This window comes from Suricata suricatta, chromosome 6, assembly GCF_006229205.1.
Source record: "Suricata suricatta isolate VVHF042 chromosome 6, meerkat_22Aug2017_6uvM2_HiC, whole genome shotgun sequence".
NCBI classification, from domain to species: domain Eukaryota; kingdom Metazoa; phylum Chordata; class Mammalia; order Carnivora; family Herpestidae; genus Suricata; species Suricata suricatta.
Window position 1 is genome coordinate 14,005,276 of NC_043705.1, and position 27,330 is coordinate 14,032,605.

A 27,330-nucleotide genomic window follows, 5' to 3' on the forward strand; every position below is an offset into this window, starting at 1 on the left:
TCTTGGGAAAGATCCTAAATTGCATGCATACTTATATCCTTTTCCCTACCTATGCTATGCTCTGCCAGACTCAAAAAAAAGGAGGGGTAGAGGTGTTCAGTGGGCAGATGTGCTCGTCTTGTTGCTTCTGGAGTTTGTCCACTTTGCCTTTTTTTTTTTTTTTTTTTTTGACAATAGGTGACACAGTGTTAAATTAGTTTCAGGTATACAGTGTAGTGATTGGCCAACTTCTGTGCTATCATACACCCCTCCCCCCTCCCCCTGTACACCCCCCCCCCTTTCCAAATCCTCAGTCTCAGGGATTTGGAAATAAAGATGATCTCCTCACTGCTTTTACTTTTAATGAGCTGTCCCTTAAATTTTAAGACCATCCATCCCACATTATGAAAAATCGAGAAGGGGAGTGTTTGGCTACTTAGGCAGAAATTATGACTCTCTGGAATGACCCTAGGTCTAGTTTTCAGATTTCTTAGTTCTGTGGCACTTCTGTCCATTCTCTGAAGTGGGATGAAACTCTAGACCTTCATCTAACTAAGCTCACATGAAGTTGGTAAATCAGACTTCTGAACTTTCACTAAGAAGTCAAATGATTAATAATAGAACCAAAATACTAACCTTAGCTGGAGAGAGCCAATTTGTTACCATTGTTGAATTGTACTTGGAAAAGCCAGTGAAGTTCAGATGGTTGTTTTAATGTTTTATTTATTTTTGAGAGAGAGAGAGACAGAGCATGAATGGGAGAGAGGCAGAGAGAGAGAGAGGAAGCCACAGTTTCTGAGCTGTCAGCACGGAGCCCGATGTGGGGCTTGAACTCATGAACGGAGAGATCATGACCTGAGCTGGTTGTATTCTCAACCAACTGAACCACGCAGGTACCGCCAGATGTTTGTTTTCTAAGTCTGGTCAGAATCATGGCATTTGGGTGATCTTAAGGGCTGTTCTCATCAAGCCCTGGTAGCCTTACACAACGTTTTATATTTTCTAGGTTATTACTAGAATATTCATATCATTCAAAAAGGGCACTTGCTTTGCCAAATTGTCTTCTGGATGGAATAGGAACAGTTTCTGACTGTATAGCTCTCTGTTAGGGATGTTGTAACAGTCTAAAAACTTCAGACATTTTATTTCTATTCTCAAGAAGTTAACATGTAAGAGAACAGTTTTAGCAATAATACTTAAAAATATAAATGTGCTATTTCTTGTGCAGATGATTGGTCTCATCATTTATATTTTTTAAGCAGCTTTTTAAGATTATTTACCTCCTTCTATGTTTTGATTACTCAGTCAAAGCTCATTTCTGTTTCAAAAATAGCCCCACTTTCCATCAGTTAGGGATGCAGCATAGTATAATGAAAGTTGCTTAATTTTTTCCAGTCTTTTTTTATTGTGGCAAGTATACATAAAATTTATCATCTTAACCATGTTTAAGTGTAGCGTTCAGTAGTATTAAATACATTCATAATGCTGTGCAACAATTACCCCCACCCATCTCTATAATTCTTGTATACAAACTCTGCAACCCATTCAGTAACTTCTCTTCCCCACCCCCTGGCAACTGCCATTCTACTTTCTGTCTCTGTGAGTTTGGTTACCTCATGTAAATGAAATGATATAATATTTGTCTTTTTGTGATTGGCTTATTTCACTTAGAAAGTAGCTTTAACTTTTTACTCAGATGCAATCAAAGCCTGACTGTGCTACTTCCGAGCCTTACAATGCTGGTTAAATTTCTTAAACGTTTTTGGGCTTCAGGTTTCTGTTGGCAAAATGGAGTTAATTCTGACTGCAGGAAGAATAGCAAAGGACTAAGTCTAGTGAGATAAGAGGAAAACCAAGAGAAAAGATATCCTGGAAGCCAACTGAATCAGTCTGTCTACAGGGGAGTGATCATCTATATCGAATACTGATTGTAGGACAAGCAAAAGGAGGTCTAAGAAATGACCGTTGATTGTAACAATATGAAGTCACTGATTTTCTTCTGGCAGTTTTTGGTGGAATATTAAAAGCACATACTGATTTGAATGATTTTAACTGGGGAAAAAGTAGTAGGAGACAGTATATATAACTCCCGAGGATAAATTTTTTTTTTTTTTTGAGAAGAGAATGACGAGAAAAAGTGTAACTGGAGAGGGAAATGGGGTCAGGACTCTTAAATAGAGGAGATAATACCGTGTGTGTGTGTGTATGTGTGTGTGTGTATATATAGATATAGATATATATATATATATATACATATATATATATACTGAAGATAAAGCTCTAGTATAGAGGGGAAAAGTGATGTAGGAGAGAATTGCATAGTAATGTCTTTGAATAGACAAGATGATAGGGCTGGGATTGAGTGTTCAGAGGGTGGGCAATTTATTCTAAATAAGAGTGTAAATGGGTGGGGGTGGGAGTTCATAGAAAAGCCTCTTGTGGTTGTTTTCTGTCTCAGTGAGGAAATGGAAGTAAGGGAAGGTGGAAGGATAAATTTGAAAAGTCATATAGAATGGACTAGGAGAATTTAAAGTATAATTTCCTGGCAGCATAAATAGTCCGTTTGAGGTAAGTGACTGCTGAGTGGCTTGCTCTAAGTTCACATGGTAGTAGGTTTTTCTCTGGCTGTATTTAGCTAGGTATGTATCCAGAGTAGGTGGAGTTGACAAAAGTGAAATGGGCTCATCCAAATGAATAAGGTGAAGTGAGACTCAGAAAAAGAGTTGGGGGGATGTGCCAAGGGTATGAGACTTCATTTCACCTGTTTCAGAATTTATTGATAACAGATAAGGATTAAGGAAATAACCACAAGTGAAATGAACAGTAGTCTTTCAGTATCAACTTATATTTAGTTCTTATTGTCTGATTCTCAAAAATTTTAAACTTGGTTTGTTCAGATTGGACCCAAAGAAGGTGTATATATCGCATTTGCTTGCTGTGCTCTATAAGTTGTATAATTCATGTCAATTTCCTCTCCTCTTTTTTCACGTCCTTTATTTTTGAAGAAATTAGGTCTTTCTCAGGTAGAACTTTCCATATTCTGTATCTGGTTGGCTGTTTTTTTGTGGAGGTATTTACCATTTTCTTAAAATTTTTAGTTGTGGTTAAAATATAACAGTTTGCTGCCTTCACCATTTATAAGTGTACAGTCAGTAGTGCTCAGTATGTTCATATTGTTAGTCTTGTGTTATTTTTTTAATGTTTCTTTATTTTTGAGAGAGTGCGTGGCTGCACAAGTGAGGGAGGGGAAGAGAGAGAGGGAGACACAGAATCAGATGCAGGCTTCAGGCTCTGAGCTGTCAGTGCAGAGCCCTATGTGGGACTCGAACTCAAGATCCACAAGATCATTATTTGAGCCGAAGTTGGATGCTTAACCAACTGAGTTGTCCAGGCGCCCTGAATGTGTTGTTTGTAACATATTCCTCTATCCTCTTCCTTTTGTGCTAGCTGGTACCAGGAGTAGAAGGGTTTAATATAATTCACATTCAATTTATTTTTTATTTTTTAATGTTTTATTTATTTTTGCGAGAGAGAGACAGCATGAGCAGGGGAGGGGCAGCGAGCATGGGGCTCTAACCCACGAACTGTGAGATCATGACCTGAGCCAAAGCTGGATGTTCAACTGACTGAGCCACCAAGGCGCCCCAAATTTTTATTTTATTATTTTTAAACATTTTTAATATGTTTAGATGAGGGGGCAAAATATGTCATGTTGGCTGGCACATGAGTCTAGCCCTAATGATGAGATGAACCGTTGGGCTGACGTCTCATAGCCTAGATATCGATTTGTAATTTTTCACTGGATTCTTTTTTTCACCTAATGCTTTTATTAATCATCAGTGGTCATTACCGTGATTCATTTTTTTTTCATTTTGGGTTGTGAAATAGTGATATTTCTAATTATGTAACTCTTTCTGCATTTATTAGCTGGAATTCTATTAACGTTCTCATATCTAGTTTCAGCCAGAAATGTCGGATAAACACTTAATTCTTTCCCTTCTCCCAATTTTTAGGTGACTGAGTTTTTTTTTTTTAATTGAAGTTTTGAATTCATGCAGTTTGTAATGTCTCATAGCTTTTCCTTTGATGTTCATGTTGTCTTACTTGTGGCCACCGGGAGCTGTCTGCCGTCTTCCACAGTCACAGCATCTTTGCTAGCATCCAGCCTTAGTTTGGTATTTTTCTGATTCTGGACCTGCAGTTCTGTTTGTCCAAGAAGCACCTGGTTCTTTTTAGTGGGAAGTGGTCTTTAGAGATCATAATATGGATGCTTGATTTTAAAAAGATGTTGCTTATTTTCAGTTATTCGGTTCTTCAGGATACTGATTGCTTTTTTTTTTTTTTTTTTAATTCAACAGGAATGCCCAAAGAAAAATACGAGCCTCCTGACCCTAGGAGGATGTACACAATTATGTCCTCTGAAGAAGCAGCAAACGGGAAGAAATCACATTGGGCAGAGCTTGAAATAAGTGGTAAGACATGCATATATAAATATAATGATTTGGAAATGAAGATGGTAGAAAATTAAGCTTTCTAATACTAGTACACAAAAGAGGCAGTGTTGTATTTTACCAGTGCTAATTAACTTAGAAGCGGGAAGGTTCAGTGGAAAGAACATAATTTTGGTCAAAGTTCAAAACTCGTTCATTGCTTAATTCAGTGTCCGTGTCCTTTAAAAAAATGGAAATAATAACAAGGATGAAATGAAAATAACACATGTGAACTGCCTACTACATAATGCTGTTCTTATACTTAATTCTCTGATAAAGTAGTTTTGAGCTCTTGTATTATCAAACTACAGATTTCTAGTGGGGTGGGAAATGCCTGTTCTAAACTAGATCATGCAATAGATTTTTTTTCCTCCTCATTATTTTCATTTGCTTTTCAGTCTGCGTCTCCAAGGATAGCCTTATTTAGAAACACAAAATCTTTAAAGAATTTAAAGCAGATCTCAAAATTCCCTTTTACCTTAATGCAGTCTAGACCTAGTCAAAGAAAGACCCAGAGCCATAGAGATATCCCTGTGATCCCTGCCAGGGGGCCTGCAGCCTTTTTTTTTTTTTTTCTTTTTTTTAATACTTCAAAGGTGGTGAAGGGATATTATTCTCAAGGCAGCCAGTGCTAAAGAGGTTTTGTGTTAATACTGGCCTAATAGGCCTCCTCATAATTTCCTTCCAATCTGTCTTGATTTTTGCCTTCTGAAATAATGAATAACAAGTTTAATCCTCTTTTCCTAACTGCTCTTGATTTTTTTGTCTTTTTAATTTAATGCAGCAAACATACTGAGCATATGCTATATGTAAAATGTCTTGCCAGGTGCTGTACTAGGTATATGAAAGGTACATAGCATGGAAAAAAACAGTCTCTGCATTCTGAAGCTTATGGCATATTAGGGAGTGAGGAGAACGGAGTGCACCAGTATAAATAACTAATAGACAAAATATAATTGCCAAGACTAGGTAGAAAAGTATTTACAGGAAGCAAAAAAGGAAGTCATGATAGTAGTAGTCATCCCTTGTCAGCTCAGAATCTCTGGTGAACCTATTCCGTAAACCAAAACGCTCTCCCTGGGTATCCTCATGAGTCTCTCTTGGTTTCCCTCTCTTAGTTTTTAGAGTGCTCATAGTATGTAAGGGGAGTTCAGTTTCATAGAGTAGGTGTGGTAGATAGAGAGTAAAATTTCTCCTTCTCCTGTAAGATTTGGCTTTCTGGATCAGGGGAGCCCAAAGGGAAATATGCTGTCTGGTTTACCAGTTACCTTCAAAGCCCAGGCAGTCCTCCATTCTTGCTTTTTCCTTTTAATTTCCTCAGGATTGGTATTTAATTTTATTTTTCTCTCTCTCTTTTTTTTTTCAGCCTGTACTGGTGGTTTTTTAATTACAGTGCTTTGCATGTAGGGAAGCTTTCATTTTCTTACAATGCCAGGATAAGCTGAAAAGTACTTTGGTCAGTGATATTATATCTCTGAGGTTAAAAGGATTCTCCTCCACTCTTCCCTCCCTCTACCTTATGTTTGGAACTACTTGGCAATTTTGAATCACTGTTTTCGGCTTACTCTGAGCCTTGGTAAGAAATCTGTATACAAGATAGGAAGGAAGAAGGGATTCCTCTGAAGTAACTTTCTTAACAAATAGTCTTATCTTTGTATACCGAGTATCATGGGGGATAAACTGTTGGTTGAAATTGGTCTGTGGAATAGGAGCTTGTAATAAAGTCACTATCAGAAAGGTCACTTTTTATCTTAGCCAGTCTTGATAACTGGCTTGCGTACATAAGCTCCCACACGTAGAAATAGTCAAGGCTGAATTCAGTTCATTCAAAGATAGTTTGTTTATGCTCCAGTTCCTTAAGATTCTGTGATGCAGTGTTCTAGGGACCTGAGGTCATTGAGTCCTGGACCCACTTCATATGCTCCTCTGGTTCCAGGGGGATGGGTGGTGAGGGGTTTTTTTTTTGCCATTTAGTAGTAACCAGATAAGCCAAAAACTATTCATCATTTACTTCTTAAAGAAAACCTTTTTTAAATTATAAAATGAAACACAGATAAAGAAAACCACACAGATGAATCTATTAATGGTTTACTATAAGGCCAAAAACCTTGTGACCATAACCAGTCTCCAGGTCAAGAATTAGAACTTTTTCAGCTACCCCAGCTCCCTTTCCATTTCCACAGCCAATCATAACCACCTCTCTGTTCTCAAAAGTAACATTACTTTCTTTTAATCATTTCCTGTGTTTCTTTATAGTCTTATTTTTTTTAAGGGTGTTTTTTACTTTTTTTTTTTACATTTTATTTTTGAGAGAGCGTGAACAGGGGAGGGGCAGAGAGAGAAAGAGACATAGAATCCGAAGCAGGCTCCGACGCGGGGCTTGAACCCACGAACTGGGAGATCATGACCTGAGCAGAAGTCAGATGCTCAACCAACTGAGACACCCAGGCGCCCCTCTTTATAGTTTTAATAGTAAATTATGTGTATCTAAGCAAAGTAGTGAAACTCTTAATTCTGTCATCTTTTTCATTAAGTGAGCTACATCTACAAAGATGTGCTTTCCCTCACTTACTGATGAATTAGAAAAGAATGTTTATTTCTTTCCTTTTATTTACCAGTTTTCAAGATAAACTATCATCCTTTGAGGGTAACTAATCAGGTTTTTTTAAAGTGCCATTAACTACTATATCTAAACATTTGAGTTTCAAACTATGTTGTGGGTTGTGATTATTTTATTTTGATGCTTAAATTGCCCTGTTGTTGGCTAATTGGAGAGCTTCTTAAAGGATTTCTGTTTTTGATACAACCCTAACCGCCTTTGGTAGCTTCCTTGCTTTTTGAAAGAATAAGATTTTCTTGACTCACCTTGTGTATTTCCTGCCTCAAACCGGGAAATTTATAATATTTTCTAAGAAATCTTTTTTTTTTTTAAAGTGGGAAATGATATTTCAAGACCAAAATATCTGTTGCTAGGGACACTTGTTGCTATTGGGTTGGACATCGTTTCCAGGTCTTTTCACTGGAAAGAGCTGTGAAATAAGACTATGTATCATATCTGTATAGTCATACATATTTATGATTGAAAGATATATAAAATACATTACATACATACTTAGGATAAAATGTTTTAAAATATTTAAAATACATTTGTATACTTTCAGTTAAAATGTTTTATAAAAATATATTGAGATTTTTGATTCAGATTCAGAATAACAGGGATTTTAGTTAACCTTTTCTGTAATTACATGTGTATCTCCTTTAATACTGAGTGTCCTAGTTCTCAGGGATGGGGGATGATGGAATTTGAATATGCTGTGGTTACTTACTTGGTTTATCCCATATTACATTGCAGTCTCAGAATAATAGTACTAAAAATACTACCACTGATGAGTCCTGAAAGCAGGTAAAACTGCTTGGAATATTATCCTCATTCCCCACCTCACTCCCATTAAATAGTTGTCCTCTATCTACTCTAAAGAGTATGTAGTCCTTACATACTATCAGCCTTTCAATTTCATCTGCGTAACTCCCCATTTAGACGTTGTTTTGTATGTAAGTATGTATTCAGTGCCTCCCACTAATTCATTGATCTCTAATCATTTCAGTTTTCTGGAAGCTTGTTCTCTACATGTTTCTTAGAAAGGGCTCAATGGGAGCAGTATTCTCTGAGTTTCTTGCATGTTGATAACAGTTTGTGTCCTTTATATTTGAAAGTCAGTTTGGCTGAATATAAAATTGGTGGCTCATATTTTTCCCTTAAGTATTTTATGTATGTTGCCTCAGTTTTGCAATAGATTTATGCCAGTATAATTTTTCTTTCTCTTATTAGTTAGGTGTTCTTTTTGCCTAGCTGCCCCAAAGGATTTTTTGTTTTTTACCTGTAAATTTACTGGAATATATCTTGGTGTTTGTTGTTCTATCTTGATATTCTAGGTACAGTATATAAAGAAAAAAATTTTCAAATTACACATGTTTTGAAAGAAACCCATTTCAGGATAGTTTGGATAATATTTTTTATTCCAATTCCTTTGTGTTTTTTCAGAGATTTATTCTCTGAATTTGCATATTTGTCTCTTGAATCATTTTTAAAATTTTTTTTAAAAAGTAAGGTATAATTGGGGAGCCTGGATGGCTCAGTGGGTTAGGTGTCTGACTTCAGCTCAAGTCATGATCTCACGGTTTGTGAGTTCGAGCCCCGCATCAGGCGCTGTGCTGACAGCTCAGAGCCTGGAGCCTGCTTTGCATTCTGTGTCTCCCTTTCTCTCTGGCCCTCCCCAGCTCACACTCTGTCTCTCTCTCAAAAATAAATAAATGTTAAAAAAATTAAGGTATAGTTTACTGTGAAATAAAAAAATACAGAAAAACTCAGTTTTTTGGTGTACAGTTTTTAAAATAAATACACACAGTTGTGTAACCACTACCACGAGCTTTATCACCTCTAAAGAACTTCCCCATGCACCTTTTTAAGGCAAATCCTTCCTTGACCTCCAGCCCCTGGCAGCCAATGATCTTGTTTTTTGTGTTTTTTTGTTTGTTTTTTGAAATGACTATATTTAGAGCAGTTTTAGGTTCACATCAAATTTGACAAAGTATAGTGCATGACTCCCTCCACCCACTCACTATCAACATCCTCTACCAGATTGGTGCATTTATTATAGTTGATGAACACATGATCACCCAAAAGTCCACACTTTACATTAGGGTCACTCTTGGTGTTGTACGTTTCATGGGTCTGGACAAATATATAATGGCATGAATCCACTACTGTAAGCAATAGAGTATGTTCACTGCTCTAAAAGACCTCGGTGTTCTGCCAGTTCATCCTCCTTCCCTGTCCCTGAACCCCTGGCAGTCAGTGATCTTTTTATAGTCTCTATAGTTTTGCCTTTTCCAGAATGTCACATAGTTGGAATCATGTAGTATGTATGTAGCCTTATTCACATAGTTGAAATTTTGTAGTATGAATGTAACCTTAAAGATTTGTTTCTTTCACTTAATAATATGCATTTAAGTTCCTCCATGTCTTTTCATGGCTTGATAGTTCATTCTTTTTAGTGCTAAATAATATTCCATTGTCTGGATGTACTACAGTTTATTTATCCATTCATCTACTGAAGGACATCTTTGTTGTTCGAGGTTTTGGCAGTTATGAATAAAGCTGCTATAAACATCCATGTGCAGGTTTTTGTGTGGATATAAGTTTTCAACTTCTTTGGGTAAATGCCAGGGAGTGCAATTGCTGGATCATATGGTAAGAATATGTTTAGTTTTGTAAGAAACGACATATGATTAAGAGCATCTTTTCATATGCTTATATATTATCTGCATATTTACTTTCATAAGGTGTTCATATCTTTTGCCCATTAAAAATTTTTTTACTGTTTATTTTTGACAGAAAGAGAGAGCACTAGTCAGGAGAGAGGCAGAGAGAGGGAGATAGAGGATCTGAAGTGGGCCCCGAATTCATCAACCAGGAGATCATGACCTGAGGCAAAGTTTGATGTTTTACTATCTGAGCCACCTAGGGGCCCCTCTTTTGCCCAGTTTTAAATTGAGTTGTTTTGTTATTATTGAGTTTTAAGAGTTCTTTGTATTTTGATTGACAGTCCTTTACCAGGTAGGTCTTTGCAAATATTGTCTCCCAGTCTATGGCCTGTTTTCTCATTTTCCTGATTGTGGCTTTCACAGAGCAGAATTTATTAATTCTAATGAAGTCCAGCTTATTATTTCTTTCAATGGATTATGCTTTTGGTATTACAGCTAAAAAGTCATTGTAAACCCAAATAACAGTAGATTTTCTTCTTTGCTGTGTTTTTAGGATTTTTATGGTTTTGTGTTTTACATTTAAGTCTGTGATCCATTTTGAGTTCACTTTTATAAAGAGTCTAAGGTATCTCTTTTTTCTTTCTTTTCTTTTCTTTTTTTTTTTTTCTTTTGCTTGTCGATGTCCAGTTATTCCAGCGCATCTGTTGGAAAAACTTTTCTCCATTGTATTGCCTTTGTTTTTTGTCAAAGATCAGTTGACCGTATAGGTGTAGTGCAGTTCTGTTGATCTGTCTATTCTTTTGCCAGTACGCACTGTCTTTATGACTGGAGCTTTATGGTAAGTCTTGAAGGCAGCTAGCATCAGTCCTCCAGCTTTGTTCTCCTTCAATTTTGTGTTGGCTATTCTGTGATCTTTTGCGTCTGCATATAAGGCTTTAAAATTAGTTTGTCAGTATCCACAGACCTACTTGCTGGACTTCCAGTTGAGATTGCATTGAATCTATAGGTCAAGTTGAGAAGAGCTGACATCTTGATTATATTTAGTCTTCCTATCCCTGAATGTGGAATATCTATCCATTTATTTAGTTCTTTGATTTCTTTATTAAGTTTTAGTTTTCCTCTACGGGTCATGTGTATATTTTGTTAGATCTGTACATGAGTACGGTAAAACCTTTGATTGTAGTTAACTTGTTCTGCGAGTGTTCTGTGAGACAAGCAAATCATTTCTAATAAATTTTAACTTGATAAGTGAGCAGTGACTTGCAGTTTGAGTCGTACGTGATGCCAAATGTCACATGATAACAACTGAGCCAGTGGTTCTTGAAATTTGCTTTGATATATGGGTGCTGTGGATTATAAGCATGTTTCTGGAACAAATTATGCTCACAAATCAAGGTTTTACTGTATTTCATTTTTGGGGTACTGATGGTATGGTTTTTTTAGTGTCAAATTCCAATTGTTTATTGCTGGTATATAAGAAAACAATTGATTTTGAACCTTTACTTTTTCATTTATTTGTGCTTTTTAAAAATTTCCTTCTTTGTAAAAGCATACTTTGTTTGGTATTCATCATTAAGTTCTTGGTAATTTAGTTTTGTTTTGTTTTTTTACTGAGTTTTTCTAACTTATGTTCCTTTAAAATTTCTTAATGCCAAATTTTTAGCTCAGTTTGAAATTGTAAGTAATCGTTTTGGGGGCATATTTGTGGTATGCTTTCCTTTTCCGTAGGGAGTTATTCTGGTAACTTTTAAAAATACCTATAGCTTCTATGAGATTTGACCATATAACTTTTCTGTTCATTTTTATTTAAACTTCATATTTCTGAAGTTTTAGAAGATGTGATTCAGGATTGTTTTTCTAACTTTAGAGCTTCCTCTTCTGGTTTTCGCAGAGTGAAACTTTCTGATTCTGTTTCCTGCTCTCATTTTTATCTAGACCTTTTTTCCCCCTTCATCTCTTTTATGCCCATCTCACTAAATTTTAATTATATTTTTAGAGGGTTTCTCCTCCCCTCCTCAGTGAGGGATCTCAGTTGGCCAGTTTGTGGAGTTCCCGGGTCCAGATTGCTTTTAGACTTATCGTGGACACTTTGCTCTCATACTTGAGTTGCACTAAACTCCTCCTGGATGCAGTGATGTTCTCAGATGGGTGCTTCCAGTGGATACTAGCCGGTTTCTCTCTTTTCAGTTCTTTTAGTTGGGCTTAAATCTGTTGTCATGTGATTTAGTTCCATTTTCTAACCTTCTTTTTTTGTTGCCTTTTCTTTTTCCTTTTGGATTAACTTAGTATTTTTTTGTAAAATTGCATTTTATCTCTTTGTTGACTACTTAGCTATAATTCTTTGTTTAAAAATGTCTAATTCTTTTGAGTTAATAATATAAAGTATATCAAGTTATATTATATTCTATTATTTTATATTTAGTATAAGAGTCTTTAACAGTCTACTTATTTCTTTTCTCCTGTTGTTTGTGCTGTTGCTATCATCTATTTTCCTTATACGTTTATAAATCTCACAATATATTCTTATTTTTGCTTTAAACAGTGAAGTGTTAGGAAAAGTTGTTATTATTTATCCATGCACTTACTATTTCCAGTGTTCTTGATTCCTTTGTGTATAGGCAGGTTTTTTCTGTTCTCATTTTCCTTCTTATTGAAAAACTTACCTTAATATTTCTTGTGGTAGAGGTGTGCTGTTTCATATTTGAAAAGTCTTATTATTTTTTGTAAGATAATTTTTCCGGGTATAGAATTCTGGGTTAACAGTTTTCATTTTGAAGTACTATAAAGACCCTGTTCCATTTTCTTGCTTGCATTGTTTTTGATGAGTAGTCTGTTTGCATTGTTTTTGATGAGTAGTAATCCTTGTTTCTTTTAGGTATGTCCCTTTTCTTTGGGTGCTTTAAGATTTTTTTTCTTTATTACTGGTTTTAAGCAATGTGATTATGATGTACCTTGGTGTCTTTTTTTTTTCCCCCCTTGTACTTAGGGCATGTTGAACCTCTTGGATCTGTAGGTTTATAGTTTTCAGAAAATTTGAAAGAGTTTAGGCCACTCCTCAAGTAATTTTTTATATTCTCCCCTCTCCTACCCACCTCTTTTGGAATACAATTACAATAAAACCTTGGTTTGCAAGCATAGTTCTTTCCAGAAACATTCTTGTAATCCAGAGCACTTGTCTATCAAAGCAAATTTCCACCTAAGAAGTAATGGAAACTCAGATGATTTGTTCCACAACTAAAAATAATGCCTATAAAATTAATTGCAGTACTGTAATGTAATACAAAATAATAAAGAAGATACAAAGAAAAATAAGCAAATTAACTTGCACTTACCTTTGAAGACCTTCGTGGCTGGCGTGAGAGAGAAGAGGAAGGTTATTGTGTAGGACAACTTCCAGTGTCCCTAATGGAATCACTGCTATCTATTGGTTCAGTGGAATCTTTTTCTTTTGGTGCAACTTTAACAAGGAACCTATCCAGTGACACTTGCTTTTGTCCCCTCTTCAGGATTTCTCAGAAATGTATTATGAAACATTCATCTCTTGCACTGCTACAGTCTTATTCAGGTCATGCTTTTTGACAAAATTTGCACTGTTTCCCACATTTTACACATCTCCCTAATCTCATTTGAAGTGAGGGATTTCTCCGCCTTTTTCTCCTCCCTCTCTACAGATGAGATGCAGATGTAGACTTCTTATAAAATCAGTTTCGGCCACCCTCATACCTTGTTTGTACTTCTCGATGATTTCCTTCTATGTAATCAACTCCTTCTTACCCCCTTTCTTTTCAGCCTTTTTCTGCATGGGAGCCATTGTATATGCTCACACAGATGTTGACTACAGTACAGTATTAATTAAACTCTTGTGATATACTGTATTTAATGCAACTGGCAGTTAAGAAGGCAGAGGAATGAGTCTCTGCAGGCAGCCTGACCTAGAAAGGAGCAAAGCTTTCCTAAGCTTATTCTTGCGTGGAAAAGTAAAGAACTGTCCATAGGTGCTTTGAAGTGACAAAAATTCCCTAGTGCCAGTTGTGGGCATCTTCCAACATTTTGAAAAAAAATACTGATTTCTGCCAACACCATGGCCTGAGACCAACCATCTGAGCATGGGAGATGATCACCCACAATCCTACAATGAGAGAGAGAGAGAGAGAGAGAGAGAGAGAGAGAGAGAGAGGAAGGAGAATTAGACTCAGTTGTGATCATGTGACATTCAATGTCACGTACTACTCATATTGCAAGACATTACTTGTTTATCAAGTTAAAATTTATTAGAAATGTTTGCTTGTCTTGTGGACACTCGCAGAACAAGTTACTCGCCATCCAAGGTTTTACTGTACTTGGATCCTGAAGTTGGCTTGTAGCTCACTAATCCTGTTTATAATTTGTTCCTTTTTCTTTTAGACAGTTTTTATTGTTGTGTCTTTAATTTCATTAATCTTTACAATATCTAATTTGCTGTTAATTTCATTCAATTATAGTGTATAACTCTGTATTAATAATGTACTGGTGTCTTTACTTAACATTTTGCCTCTACCTTTTTGAGGGTATGTAATATAGTTATAATAACTTAATGTCCTTATTTGCTAATTCCCACCTGTCAATGATTACTGTCCTGTGCTGCTTGATGTCTAATGGCTGAAACTCAATTTTACGTATATTTGTTTGCTCTTTAATTGTTTTACGTGGGAGGGCAAATCTAGTATATGTCACTCTTGCTTAAAGTGCAAGTCCATCATAAGGGGGTTTTTTTTGTTTGTTTTTGTTTTTGTTTTTTTTTTTTGGTGTTTGTTTATTTTTGAGACAGTGCAATCAGGAGAGAGGCAGAGGAGGACAGAAGATCCAAAGTGGGCTCTGCGCTGACAGGCTGACATCAGCAAGTCTGATGTGGGGCTCAAACCCACGAACTGCAAGTTCATGACCTGAGCCAAAGTTGGTAGCTCAACTGACTGAGCCACCCAGGTGGCTCATCATAGTTTTTTTGAAGATTGTGTCTGATACTCCAGTATCTGAATCTCCTGGGAGTTCTGTTTTATTGTTTCTCTTTTTCTGTTGGTTTTCAATACTTTGATAATTTTCTTTCTTTAAGAGAGAGGGAGAGTGTGCCTGTGCACGCAAGCAGGGGAGGGGCAGAGGGAGAGAGACTTTTAAGCAGGTGCCACGTGGATCCTGCTGCAGAGCCTGAGCCAAAATGAAGAGTCAGTTAATTGACTGAGCCACCCAGTCACCCCACTTTTTCATTGAGTGCTGGAAATTGTATGAAATGGCCCAATCATTTGATGGTCTGGAGGGTTTTCTTTTTCTTTAGGAGTGTATTTACTTTTGTCCTTGGCAGTTAGTTACGGTAGGAGCAGCTGGCCATAATCTAATCAGAGAATCATCTCATTTTGTGTGGTATTCATTAGGTTGGCTTATTGCAGGTCACACTTAATACATTTATAGACCTCCCCCCCCCAAGTTTATTTATTTATTTATGTTTGAGAGAAAGAGCATGAGCAGGAGAGGGGCAGAAAGAGAGAGGGAGAGAGAGAATCCCAGGTAGGCTCTGCACTGCCAGCAAGGAACCCTGTGCGGGCCTTGAACTCACAAACCAGGAGATCATGACCTGAGCTGAAATCCAGAGTCCAGACCCTTAACCAACTGAGCCATCCAGGTGTGCCTCCCATTTATAGACCCTAAGTAGAATCTTGACGGTTTAGCAGGGTCCTGTGATGGTTTCCGATTTTCTGTATTGTTTCCCCAGTGGTGGAAGAGAGATTAGAGCTTTGCTTTTAGCACCTCAGCCTTTCTGTTTTCACCTCATCTACATGCCTTAGCTTCTTGGGATTCTGCATATTTTGCCAGAGGTAATGTGAGATCTGTTCTGCCTGATACTTCTCTTCTAAGCTCTTTGTCTATCATCTCTTTGCTGCCTGATAGTTCTCTGGTACTTTCAAATTCATTTTTTTGTTTTGTACCCTATTTTCATCTAGTTTTTCTTTCCTTCAGTAGAATGGTTGGTCAACAAATTATTTTATTGTTATAGAAAGCTGAAATTCAGATATTTACAAATTTTTAAATTCTACCTAAAGAATCTGCAGATACCAAACAACTTTCGTGTTCCTCTTGTTCTCCCATTGTGTGGTGGCAGCACTGTGACTGCCTGCTTTTCAGGTACATCTGTAGCCCAGAACAGCTACTTGTTCCAGGCCCTTGAGGTGGCAGTGTGGGTAGGTAGAGAGATACTGACCAGAGCCACACTCAGGAACTGAACTTAGGTCTGGATCCCTTGGTAGTCTTTTTTTTTTTTAACTTTCAATACTGCATGTGTCTCTAGGAGGTAGCCCTGGTCTGGCCTTTTCACTTTGTATACTTCGGGAAGCCTGTGACTCAGGACTCCACTTCTAGGAATCTGTCCAGACTCCCGATTAGGGAGATAGCTCCAGTCCTAGATATCATGCTCTGGCGACTTAAGTGTGTGCTGACTCACCACTGCCACCATCTGCCCTGGGCCTTTCCTCCTCATTCTTCAAGCCCACAGTACAGCTGGCATGTTGGGTGATGTTTCTCGATAGATTTCTGGCCAAGGATATATATGGTTCAGAAGTATTGTTGCTATAGTTCTGGTGATCCGGATTTTCTTCTCAGTCTTTGGCTTTTTGAAACCTCATTTGGGAACTTAACGTGTATTCAGTTGCACCTTTAAGGATATCTGCTTTGCTATGCTTCCTGCTCTGGAGAAGAAATGGCACAAGTGCCTTCAGTTTGGCAAAACCAAGGTTGAGATTTTTTTATCCACTCGTGCTCCTTGACATTGGCCACGTGCTCCTGCTCCTGCTGAGGCAGCCACTAGAACTGGCAGATGGCGGCCGGCTAGGGCAGCATCCCAGACTGTTGCCACAGCATGTCCTCTAGCACCTTGGCCTACAGGGCACCCATGAGAGTGGGTGCAGGTGCCATCCATGGTGGAGGGCAGTGGGCCTCCATGGTAGTCTTTAAATGACCTGATTTATAAATCAGGTGCCTTTAGCTACAAGGCTACATGTTAACTTTTTCTGGTTTGTGGCATTTTCTGGCATTTTGAAGGCTTCAGTTGAGTTTGAGTCTAGTTTAAGTAAGCTCTCTTCATGTTTCTCCATGGAGAGTAGTAGACCATGCCTCTCAAATTCTGGATCAGGTTCTTCTGATTATTATTATTATTTTTTTTAATGTTTGTTTATTTTTGAAAGAGAAAAGCACACAAGGAAGGGGCAGAGAGTGGTGGGGACAGAGGATCCAAAGTGGGCTCTGCATTGACAGCAGAGAGTCTGACATGGGGCTTGAACTCACAAACCATGAGATCATGACCTGAGCCAAAGTCAGATGCTTAATTGACTAAGCCACCTAGGCATCTCAAGTTCTTCTGATTTTTTTTTTAAAGATAGTATTATATTTGGCTCTTTTTGATAATTGTGGTAAGCATAACTCCAGAGTCAAGTTCAGAATGTTACCAGCTTGTGCAGCTGGCCGCCCTCTGGGTGACCCTGGTGTCTGCTCTAGGGAAGTTTAGAGTGGGGACAGGTAAACAGGAGGGAAACTCAAGTGGAGGCAGGACATCCAGAATAGTAGTTCTGCGGCCATCACTGACTCACTGGAAATCACTTACATGTTATTCACTCATTTACTCTGAAACTTCTCGTGTGGAAGGTGATGAGATATAAGGTTTCAGGAATCTTACAGACGGAAGGAGAAGACCCCCCCCCCAAGAAGATAATTATAAAACCATGATAAATACAGGACAGAAAGCTTGACCTATTATCTTTTCCTTAAGACCATCTTAGCCAGCTTGGCAGGATCACGGGAAACATCCTAGAATAGCTGACTACTGAGTTAATGATATTAGCCAGGGGAAAGTGGAGTTAAGGACATCTCAGGCAAGGGGGAGTGGGGAACACGAAGTATATAGTGAAAGTCTCCCTTTCTTCCCCCTTTCCCCATTACGCCTCCCAGCATGCACACACACATGCATTCATACAAAGGTTATTAGTTTCTTTTGTACATCTCTGTAATCCTTCCATGCATATGTAAATACAAATATAATTTCTTATCCCACACCTTATTTAAAAAAATTTTTTTTTAATGTTTATTCATTTCTGAGAGAGACAGAGCATGAGCAGGGGAGGGGCAGAAAGAGAGGGAGACACAGAATCTGAAGCAGTTTCCAGGCTCTGAGCTGTCAGCACGCAGCCAACATGGGCCTCGAACCTGTGAACTGTGAGATCATGACCTGACCCAAAGTTGGGCAACTAACTGACTGGGCCACCCAAGTGCCCCTGCACCTTATTTTTAATTTAAAAGATAGTATATTATGTACATATTTCTAATTTTTATACATATTTATACATATTTATAATTTTGACACATGATACTTGGCCACTTTTTTTTTTAATAATGAAATTCAGAATCAACTTATCTTGTCCTGGCATTTTTATTATGATCATGTTGTTTTATGTATTAGTATGATTTATCAGATTTTTTTTTAATGTTTCTTTTTTATTTTTGAGAGAGAAAGAGCAGAAGCAAGGAGGGACAGAGAGAGAGAGAGAGACACAGACTGCAGGGCAGGCTCCATGCTTTGAGCTGTCAGTGCAGACACCACGTAGGTCTCAGACTCAGGAACTGTGAGATCATGACCTGAGCTGAAGTCAGATGCTTAATCTATTGAGCTCCCCGGGTACCCCTATAGGATGTCTTTCCATTTGTTCCTTTTGCAGAAATCTAATCTACTTGTTGTTAGATCTGTTCCTAGGTATTTTACCCTCTAGTTCTTCTTATGAATAAAGTCTTCTGTTATTTTTTCATCTGATTATTGTATACATGCAAATTATTGGTTTGTATATGTTAATTTTGTTCTCTGTTATGCTATAAACTTATGTAATGGTTTTATTGAGATACAATTCACTCATTAAAGTGCACAGTCAGTGGGTTTTAGTTTATTCCCAGGTGTGCAACTGTTACCACATTCACTTTTAAAATATTTTTAGCACACCAAAAGAAACCCTATACTCATTAGTAGTCACTTCCATTTCCTTCCAGTCCCTTATCTCTAGGTAACCAGTAACGTATGTTTACATCTATAGATTTGCCTGAAAATTTTTTGTCGTCTTTGTGACTGCCTTCTTTCTACTTAGGATAATGTTTTCAAGATTCACCCATGTTGTAGCATGTATTGGTACTTCATTCCTTTTAGTGGCTGAATAATATTCCATGTGTGGATATCATCACATCTATTCATCTGTGGAAAAACACACTCCTGTGCGTCTTCTCTGTTCTCCGTACTCTGCTACAGTACTGCTTCACCACCACATGTGCCGGTTTTCTACACTTAAAGCAATTCTGTGACACCACCTCAGCTGGGTGTCCTGTAATTTAACTCAGTCTGACACTAGAGTTGGGTACCACAAGTCCCATGGAACTGCTCCCCGCAACTGCAGATACTAGTCACAAGTCCAGGTTCTTTCTTATCTTGTGTTTTCAGTTGAGGAGCCAGAAATCCAGAGGTTCCCATGATCATCCTCTCCTTGGTTTAATTAATTTGCTAATACTGGCTCACAGAACCAGAAAGGTGTACTTACTAAATTACTGGCTTATTATAAAAACTGAGGAACAGCCAGATGGAAGAGATCCAGAGAGCAAGGTGTAGGGAACAGGCAACAAACTTCCATGCTCTTTCCAGACCCCCTCATCTTCCCCATACCTCCCTGTGTTCCCTACTCTTGAAAGCTCAGAACTTTATAGTTAACAGACTCCCTCAGAGGGAGGCTTCATTAGGCACTGTTGATTAAATCTGATGATCGATGCAGCTTTTCACCCGCCCCTCTCCCCTCCCTGCTTGTTGGGGATGGGGGCCGGTTGGGACTGAAAATTTCAACTCTCTAATCCTGTTTGGTTTCCCTGGCAACAAGCCCCTATTTATGGGGGCTTAAAAAAAGTCACCTCATTTAAGATTAAACTCTGGTGTCCTTGAAAGGAGTGCCTATAACAAAAGACACCTTTACTACTTAATCACTTTAGAAATTCCAAGGATTTGGGGAACTCTGTTCTAGAAACAGAGATAAAGATCGGATGTATATTTTTTGTTATAAATCAAAGCTTCACAGATTGTTTCTAGTTTTTGGCTGTAAAGAATAATACTGATATGAACATTTGTATACAGGTTTCCTTGTACGCATTTTCATTCCTGTCTGGTAGGTACTTAGGAGTGGAATTACTGGATCATATGGTAAATGTTTAACTTTTTGAGGAACTGCCAGACTGTTGTGAAAGATTCTGCATCATCCTACATTCTAAACTAGCCTTGTATAAGGGTTCCAATTTCTCCACTCTTTGGCAACATTTGTTACATCTTGGATTTAGCCATCTTAATGGGCATGAAAGAAGTATTTCATTGTGGTTTTGATTAGCATTTCCTTGATGGTTCATGAAATCGAGCATCTTTGCATGTGTTTATCGACCATTTGTTTATCTTCCTTGGAGATGATACAAGCTTTTGATGATGAGAAAGTATGTAATGAGTGGATGGGGGAAGTGTAAAATGATGGTCTAGTTCACTCTCATTGTCAGCAATCAAGTTTAAAGGCAAAACATGCAGTTAAAACTGTAAGGTTTCTAACCTTTAATGTTTTTAGAATCTTTGTTAATCTAAGATCAGCTTTAGAAAATCTTGGGGTGCCTGGATGGCTCAGTTCGCTAAGCGGCCAACTTCAGCTCAGGAAGTGACCTCGTGGTTCGTTGGTTCGAGCCCCGTGTCAGGCTCTGTGCTGACAGCTCAGAGCCTGGAGCCTGCTTCTGATTCTGTGTCTCCCTCTCTCTTTGATCATACCCCACTCACACTCTGTATATCTCTCTTTCAAAAATAAATAAATGTTAAAAAAGTTTTTTGGAAAAACTTTTATAGCAAAAAATTAAAAAACGTTCTATTGTTCCATCATTTTTTCATTTTTTTTCTTTTTTAAATCACATTAAAGAATCATGTATAGGGGCGCATGGGTGGCTCAGTTGGTTAAGCATCCGGCTTTGGCTCAGTTCATGATCTCCCGGTTCTTGGGTTGAGCCCCATGTTGGGCTCTGTGCTGACAGCTAGCCTGGAGCCTGTTTTGGATTCTGTGTCTCCTTCTTTCTCTGACCCTCCCCTGCTCATGCTGTCTCTCTCTGTCTCTCAAAAATAAATTAAAAACATTAAAAAAAATTTAACAGCTACAACAAAAAGAATCATGTATAGTTCAACTCACTTTGATTCCTTTTTTTTTTTTTAATTAACATGAGTGTGATATAAGGGTAGTTATGGTATGTGGTAATTTTAAACAGTGCTGAATTATTTAATAAGCATGTTCATTTAAAAATAAATGTATTAACAGGGCACCTAGCTTGCTCAGTCAGTGGATCATACGACTCTTGATCTTTAGGTGGGGAGTTCAAGCCCCATGTTGGGTGTGGAGATTACTTAAAAATAAAATCTTTAAAAAATTAAGCTTTTTAGAAAAGGGTAAAAGGTGTAACAGGTTTAGATGTTACTGACTGAGTTTTGCAACAAACATTTCCTTTTCTTAAGGTCAAACCATTGCCAAGTGGTAGAGCTCAGACTGCGGTGTGAGTCCCTTGACCTGAGTGCAGCCCTGTTTTCATCTACATCACGACATAGCTGACATTCTGTTTTCAGCCTGATATTCTCACCTTTCTCTGTCCTTTTGCCTCTTTCCTAATACTTGCCTCAGTCTTTCCATTCTTAGGTTCTAGGCTTTTTGCCTTCAGGCCTAATCTTTTACTTAAACTAGATCTCTTTAATTTGAGCAAGTGGCATTCTTTCCTTGCATTTAAGACCTGAATTCTTTCCCACCAACATCGGATGAGTGTAGCTTTGCAGATGTGTGTTTTCCTTCATGGATTGAAACTTCCATTTGTTAACTCACATGCCCTGTTTAATACCGTTCCTTCCTCATAAACTTTACTATTTTTATATTAAGCACTATCAAAGCTTTTAATCTGCCAAATGTTCTCCTTAGTGCCCTTTATGTAATTTAATCGGGTCTCTCTTCTTCTTAATCCAATTTGCCATTCTTACAGCAGTTCTTTTCCTTTTGTAAAGTTTACCTTGATGTGAGCCTGAATCCTGGTCTTTAACTTCATCAGGAGTTGTGAGTGGGGAAAATTTCAAATGGCCACCTTTTCCAATTATAGTGGATTCTTGTTATTCACAGTAGTTATACTCTCTCTATGTGATCACCTTGAACATGGGATTAGCAAGTACTGAACCATTGCTCTGAGAGGAGATACTTGGTTAGGTTCCTGTGAATCTCTGGCCACAACACTTTGCATCAACTAATCAATACATAAGCTTGTTTCATGTGTGTTTATGTTTAAAGACTACGTATTTAATGTATATTGTCGACTCATTAACCTTGAACTCTCGGAAGTTGTAACGAATGCCTGAAAGAAGCTTACCTAAAACACTAGACACCTCACAGTCTTGCAGTTGGCATTATAGCACTATGCTTAGGGACCATTTAAAACCTCAGGTTCACCCACAAAAAGCACAAATATGCAAAAACTGGCACTATTTAGTGAAAAAGACACGTGCTCACATTGTGAAAGGTGGAGCAAGAAACCAGAATGTTACCTTGTTGGACCTCATCTGGGAACTGTTCTAGGTGCTCTGTTCTGTGCATGTTTGTGAATGAGTGTGACAGAGATACATACAGGAATTGCATTTGGAGTTAAGAAAACTGGAGGGGGTAGGAAAATTCACCAATAAGAGAACCTGGGAATAATAATCAACTGCATTTCCTTTTTCTTCTAAAATGTCAGTTTTAAAGATTCAGTCAAGATTTTTTTCCCCTTGCTTTGTCTAAATCTGCAAATGTAGAGGTGACAATTTTTTATTACTTCATAGGGATGTTAATTGTATCTGGTCCCTTTAATGTTTGCTAATTGCCCCTCTGATTTTAGGGTATACTAGTTAGATTCCCCCTATCTCCTAGTATTTAACAGTAAAGGATTCTGGACATGTTAGAATGAAATTACTTCTCAAAACACGCCTCTTAATTTAATTTAGACCACCATAATCCCTCCATTTCTCAAGTCACAAAGCTGCTTAAAATTGAATGCACATTTTTGGTTGCATAGGAATATGTACAATTTTATGGAGAAGTAAATAAGATATCCTCAGAATTTAAAAAACTGACTGTATTCATTGATCTCAAAAATTAGGAACCTTAATTTCTTAGATTACATAGTTCTACCAATAGAGTTTTATCTAATTGAGGAATTGGGATGGGGTAAAGGATATTCACATTTAAACTTTTAGTACCTATTTCAGGTTGGTTTCAAAATATAGTTGTGTTTCTCCCGATAGTCAATGAGGGCGTCTCAACCCTCTTAGCCTTGTGAATATTGGATCCTAACCTTATTTTGCTATTTGCATAAGTAGAAGTGAATGTTTTATTGTTTAAACTTGTATATGTTTTATTACTGAAACAAACCATGTTTTAAAAAATAACTGACCCCTTGTTTTTTCTTGAGGACTTTATATGTACTATTCTGTCCCCATACCAGCATACTAGTCCTTGAAAGTTGACTGAATAAATGAATGTTATCTCTTTCTTTTTTCTTTTTTCTTTTTTTTTTTTAAGAGAGAGAGCAGGCACTCATGCAGCGGAGTGGCTGAGGGAGAGGGATAGAGAGAATCTGAAGCAGGCTCCATGCCCAGTGTGGAGCCTGTGCAGAGCCATACATGGAGTCTTATGTGAGGGTCAATCTCACAACCATGAGATCATGATCTGAGCCAAAATCAAGAGTTGGATGGTTAAATGACTGAACCACCTGGGTGTCCTCGAGTGTTCGCTCTTTGGCTCGTATACGTGTCGGCATCTCCACATTAGAGAGGTTTTGAATTTTAATGAATTCAAACCTGACAGTTTTTGGATTCTCTGACTTGAGTTATGTTAGATATAGTGTCTTCCATTACTTTTCTGGGTTTTTGGCATTTAGAAACTTATTTGTTTTACTTTTCTGCATATGGTAGAGAAAGTGAATAATGTGATGATATATTTGGAAGTCTATACATCTTTGAAACTATCACCACATTCAAAAGACATAGCCATCATTCCCCCAGATTTGTAATTCCTTTCCCTACCTCTTTCATTTCTGTCTCCCTTCCCCCAATCCCAGGCAGTCACTCTTCTGCTTTCTTTAACCATAGGATTGGTTTACATTTTGTAAACTTTTTTTATATAAAGGAAGTAACACAGTATGTACTTTTTTTGTGTTTTTCTGGTTTGGTTTTATTACTTATTTTGATACTCATCCATGCAGTTGGTTTTCTAATAGGTTTTACTTTTTTTTTTTTAATGTTTTGTTTATTTTTGATACAGAGAGAGACAGAGCACGAGAGGGGGAGGGGCAGAGAGAGAAGGAGACACAGAACAGGAAGCAGGCTCCAGGCTCTGAGCTAGCTGTCTGCACAGAGCCTGACGCGGGGCTAGAACCCACGAACGTGAGATCTGACCTGAGCCAAAGTTGGAGACTTAACCGACTGAGTCACCCAGGCGCCCCCAGGTTATACTTTTTATTACTGAGTAGTAGCCTATTTTATATGCCAGCATTTGTTTATTCATTTATTTGTTACGGAAAATATTTGATAATTTCTAGTATTTGGCTGTTTCAAATAAAGCTGTATTTATGTACAATTCTTTGTAGAGGATAAAGCTTTTCTTTCTCTTGGGCAAATAAATACCTAAGAATGAAATTGATCATAAGGTAGGTAAAGTTTAATCATTTAAAGAAACTCAAAACTATTTTACATTCTTACTAGATGTCTTTGATCCATATCCTCACCAACACTTGGCAAATCTTTTTAATTTTAGCCATTCTTCTGGGTGTGTAGTGGATATCACATTGTGGTTTTAATTTGAACTTCCCTAATGATGTTGATGTTGAATATTTTTTCATGTGATTATTTGCCAGATGTATGTATGTCTTTGGTGAAGCGTCTGTTTAGATATTTTTCCTGTTTTGAAAATTGGATTATTATTGAGTTTTGAGAGTTCTTTATATAGTAAGTTCTAAAATCAAGTAGTTTTAGTCTTCCAGCTTCATTTCCAAAGTTGTTTTGAATTTTATAAGGTCTTGGGATTTGTGTGAATTTTAGAATCCGTTTTCCAGTTTCAGACATGCTGGCATTTTGATTGTGATTGTGTTGACTCTCAACCAATTTGGGGGAGATCTAATATCTTAACAGTATTGAATCTTCTGACCTGTCAACACTGAATATCTCTCTACTTATTTAGGACTTCTTTCATTTCTTTCAGGGTGTTTTATGGTTTTTAGTATATAGGTCCTCCGCATATTTTTGTCAGATTTTCCTGTTTCATCGTTTTGGTGCTAGAGTAAATGTTATTGTAAATATGTTTCTTATTATGCATTGCTATATATTAAAATACAGTAGATATTTATATATTGATACTTTATCCTACAATCTTGCTGAATTCATTTATTAGTGGTATTTTTATAGATTTTTAGGATTTTACATAGATGATTGTGCCATTTGCCGATAAACATGGCTTTACATCTTTCGACTTTCTTATTGCACAGGGTAAAACTTCCAGCATAATTTTTGATTGGGAGTGGTGATAGTGGACATATCTTTCTTTGTTTCTGATCATAGGAGGAAAGCATTCACTCCCTTACCATGAACCTCCTTATAGATGCCCTTTATTAAGACACAAGAAGTTCTGATCTTTTCTTAGCTGAGAGCAAGCTTTTTTTTTTTAAGTCAGGATTTGATTTGATTAAATGCTGATTTTTAAGTGTTGATTTTTGTCAAATGTTTTTCTACATCTATATATATGATTTTCTTTTCTAAGAAAAAGTTTTTGGAAAAATTATTTTGAATGTTTAACCTTGCATTTCCTGTTACAAATCTTACGTGATCATTATCTTTTTAATCTTTTGTTGAAATTAATTTGTTAAAATTTGCATTTTTGTTTATGAAGGATTTGATTTGTAATTTTTTTGGTACTAGTTTTATCTGCTTTTGTTTATAAAAGTGATGTTGGTCACATAGAAGAAGTTCAAAAGTATCTTCTTTACACTTTCCTGGATCAGTCTGTGTAGAATTATCAGTTCTTCCTTAAATGTTTGGTTGTATTCACCAATGAGCCTTTTTGGTTTTAGAATTTTCTTTGTGGGAAGGTTTTTTATCAAATACATTCAGGAGTTCCTGGGTGGTTCAGTTAAGCGTCCGACTTGGTTTCAGCTCAGGTCATGATCTCACAGCTGGTGGGTTTGAGCCCCGCAGCGACTCTGCTGACAATGTGAAACCTGCTTGGGATTCTCTCTCCCATCTCTTTCTGCCTGTACCCTGTTTGTGCTCTCTCTCAAGATAAACTTAATTTAAGAAAAATACATTCATAATGTTGTACAACCATCTCTACCTTCCATCTCGAATAGCTCTTATCATCTTTTAACTTGCCTTTTTTGAAAGATATTTTTGCTGGGTTGCCATGTTCATAGGAATTTTTTTCTTTCATTATATTAAAGGTATTGCTCTGCTCTCTTCTCTCATGCATTGTTTACAAGTAAAAGTCTGCAGACATTTTATCTTTGTTTCTCTGTGTAATTATTTTTCCTCCAACAGCTTTTTAAGATTTTTCTCTTTATCATTTGTTTTAAGTCATTTGACTAAGGTGTGCCTTACTGTAGTTTTCTTTTTTCTTCGTGGAATTTTCAGGTACTTGGTGTTCATTGAGCTTTTTGTGTCTAGGTTTATAGTTTTCGTCAAAAGTAGAAAATTTTCTGCATCTCTTCATTGTCTTTTTTTCCTCTTTGGTGATAGCCCAAGATACAATTCACATGATTCACCCAGTGCACATTCAGCACTTTTGTATATTCACCCAGTTGTGCATCATCACCACAGTCAGTGTGACAATATTTGCATTGTCCCTAAAAGAAACCTTGTACACATTAGTGGCCATTCTCCATTTCATCTCAGCTAGCCAGGCCTTGGTAAGCATTAATCTTTTTTCTGTCTGAATGGATTTGTTTGTTACTCTCCTAGACACTTCAGATAAATGGAATCATATAATGTGTGGTCACCAGCTTTTTCCATTTAGCAAAATATTTTAAAGTTTCAGCCACGTTTGAACATGTATTAATATTTCATATGTTTGAATATATCACATTTTATTTATTTGTTAATCTGTTGACAGACATTGGATTGTTTCAGTTTCTTGACTCTTAAGAATAATTCTGCTGAGTGTTTAAGTTTTTGTGTAGTCACATGTTTTCCATTTTGGGGGGGGTATAGTCACAGGAATGAATTGCGGGCTCACATAGTAACTTGTATAACCTTTTTGAGGAACTGCTGTACTGTTTTTCCAATGAGGCTTCATTGGTGTACATTTCCAACAACAGTATGTGTTCTCTTCTGTCTTTGATTATAGTCATCTTAGTGGGTATGAAGTAGCATAGCGTTGTTTTTGATTTGCCTTTCCCTGATGGCTGGTGATAATGAGCATCTTTTCATGTGCTTGTTGGCCACTTGTGTATCTTTTTTGGAGAAGCACCTGTTCTTTGCCCACTT

At 37.2% G+C, this 27,330-nt stretch overlaps 1 protein-coding gene and 1 pseudogene across 2 annotated transcripts in view; one reads left to right on the forward strand and one right to left on the reverse strand.

Moving 5' to 3' along the window:
• Nucleotides 1–4,339: 4,339 nt before the first annotated feature.
• The window catches only part of CNOT6 (CCR4-NOT transcription complex subunit 6), a 49,770-nt gene continuing 26,779 nt past the window's right edge, over nucleotides 4,340–27,330 (forward strand). For both annotated transcript variants that reach the window (XM_029941677.1, XM_029941678.1), the window contains exon 1: nucleotides 4,340–4,451. In XM_029941677.1, the coding sequence (XP_029797537.1) occupies nucleotides 4,340–4,451 (112 nt within the window). The remainder of the gene's footprint in view (nucleotides 4,452–27,330) is intronic.
• On the reverse strand, nucleotides 15,988–22,383 carry LOC115293971 (annotated as a pseudogene).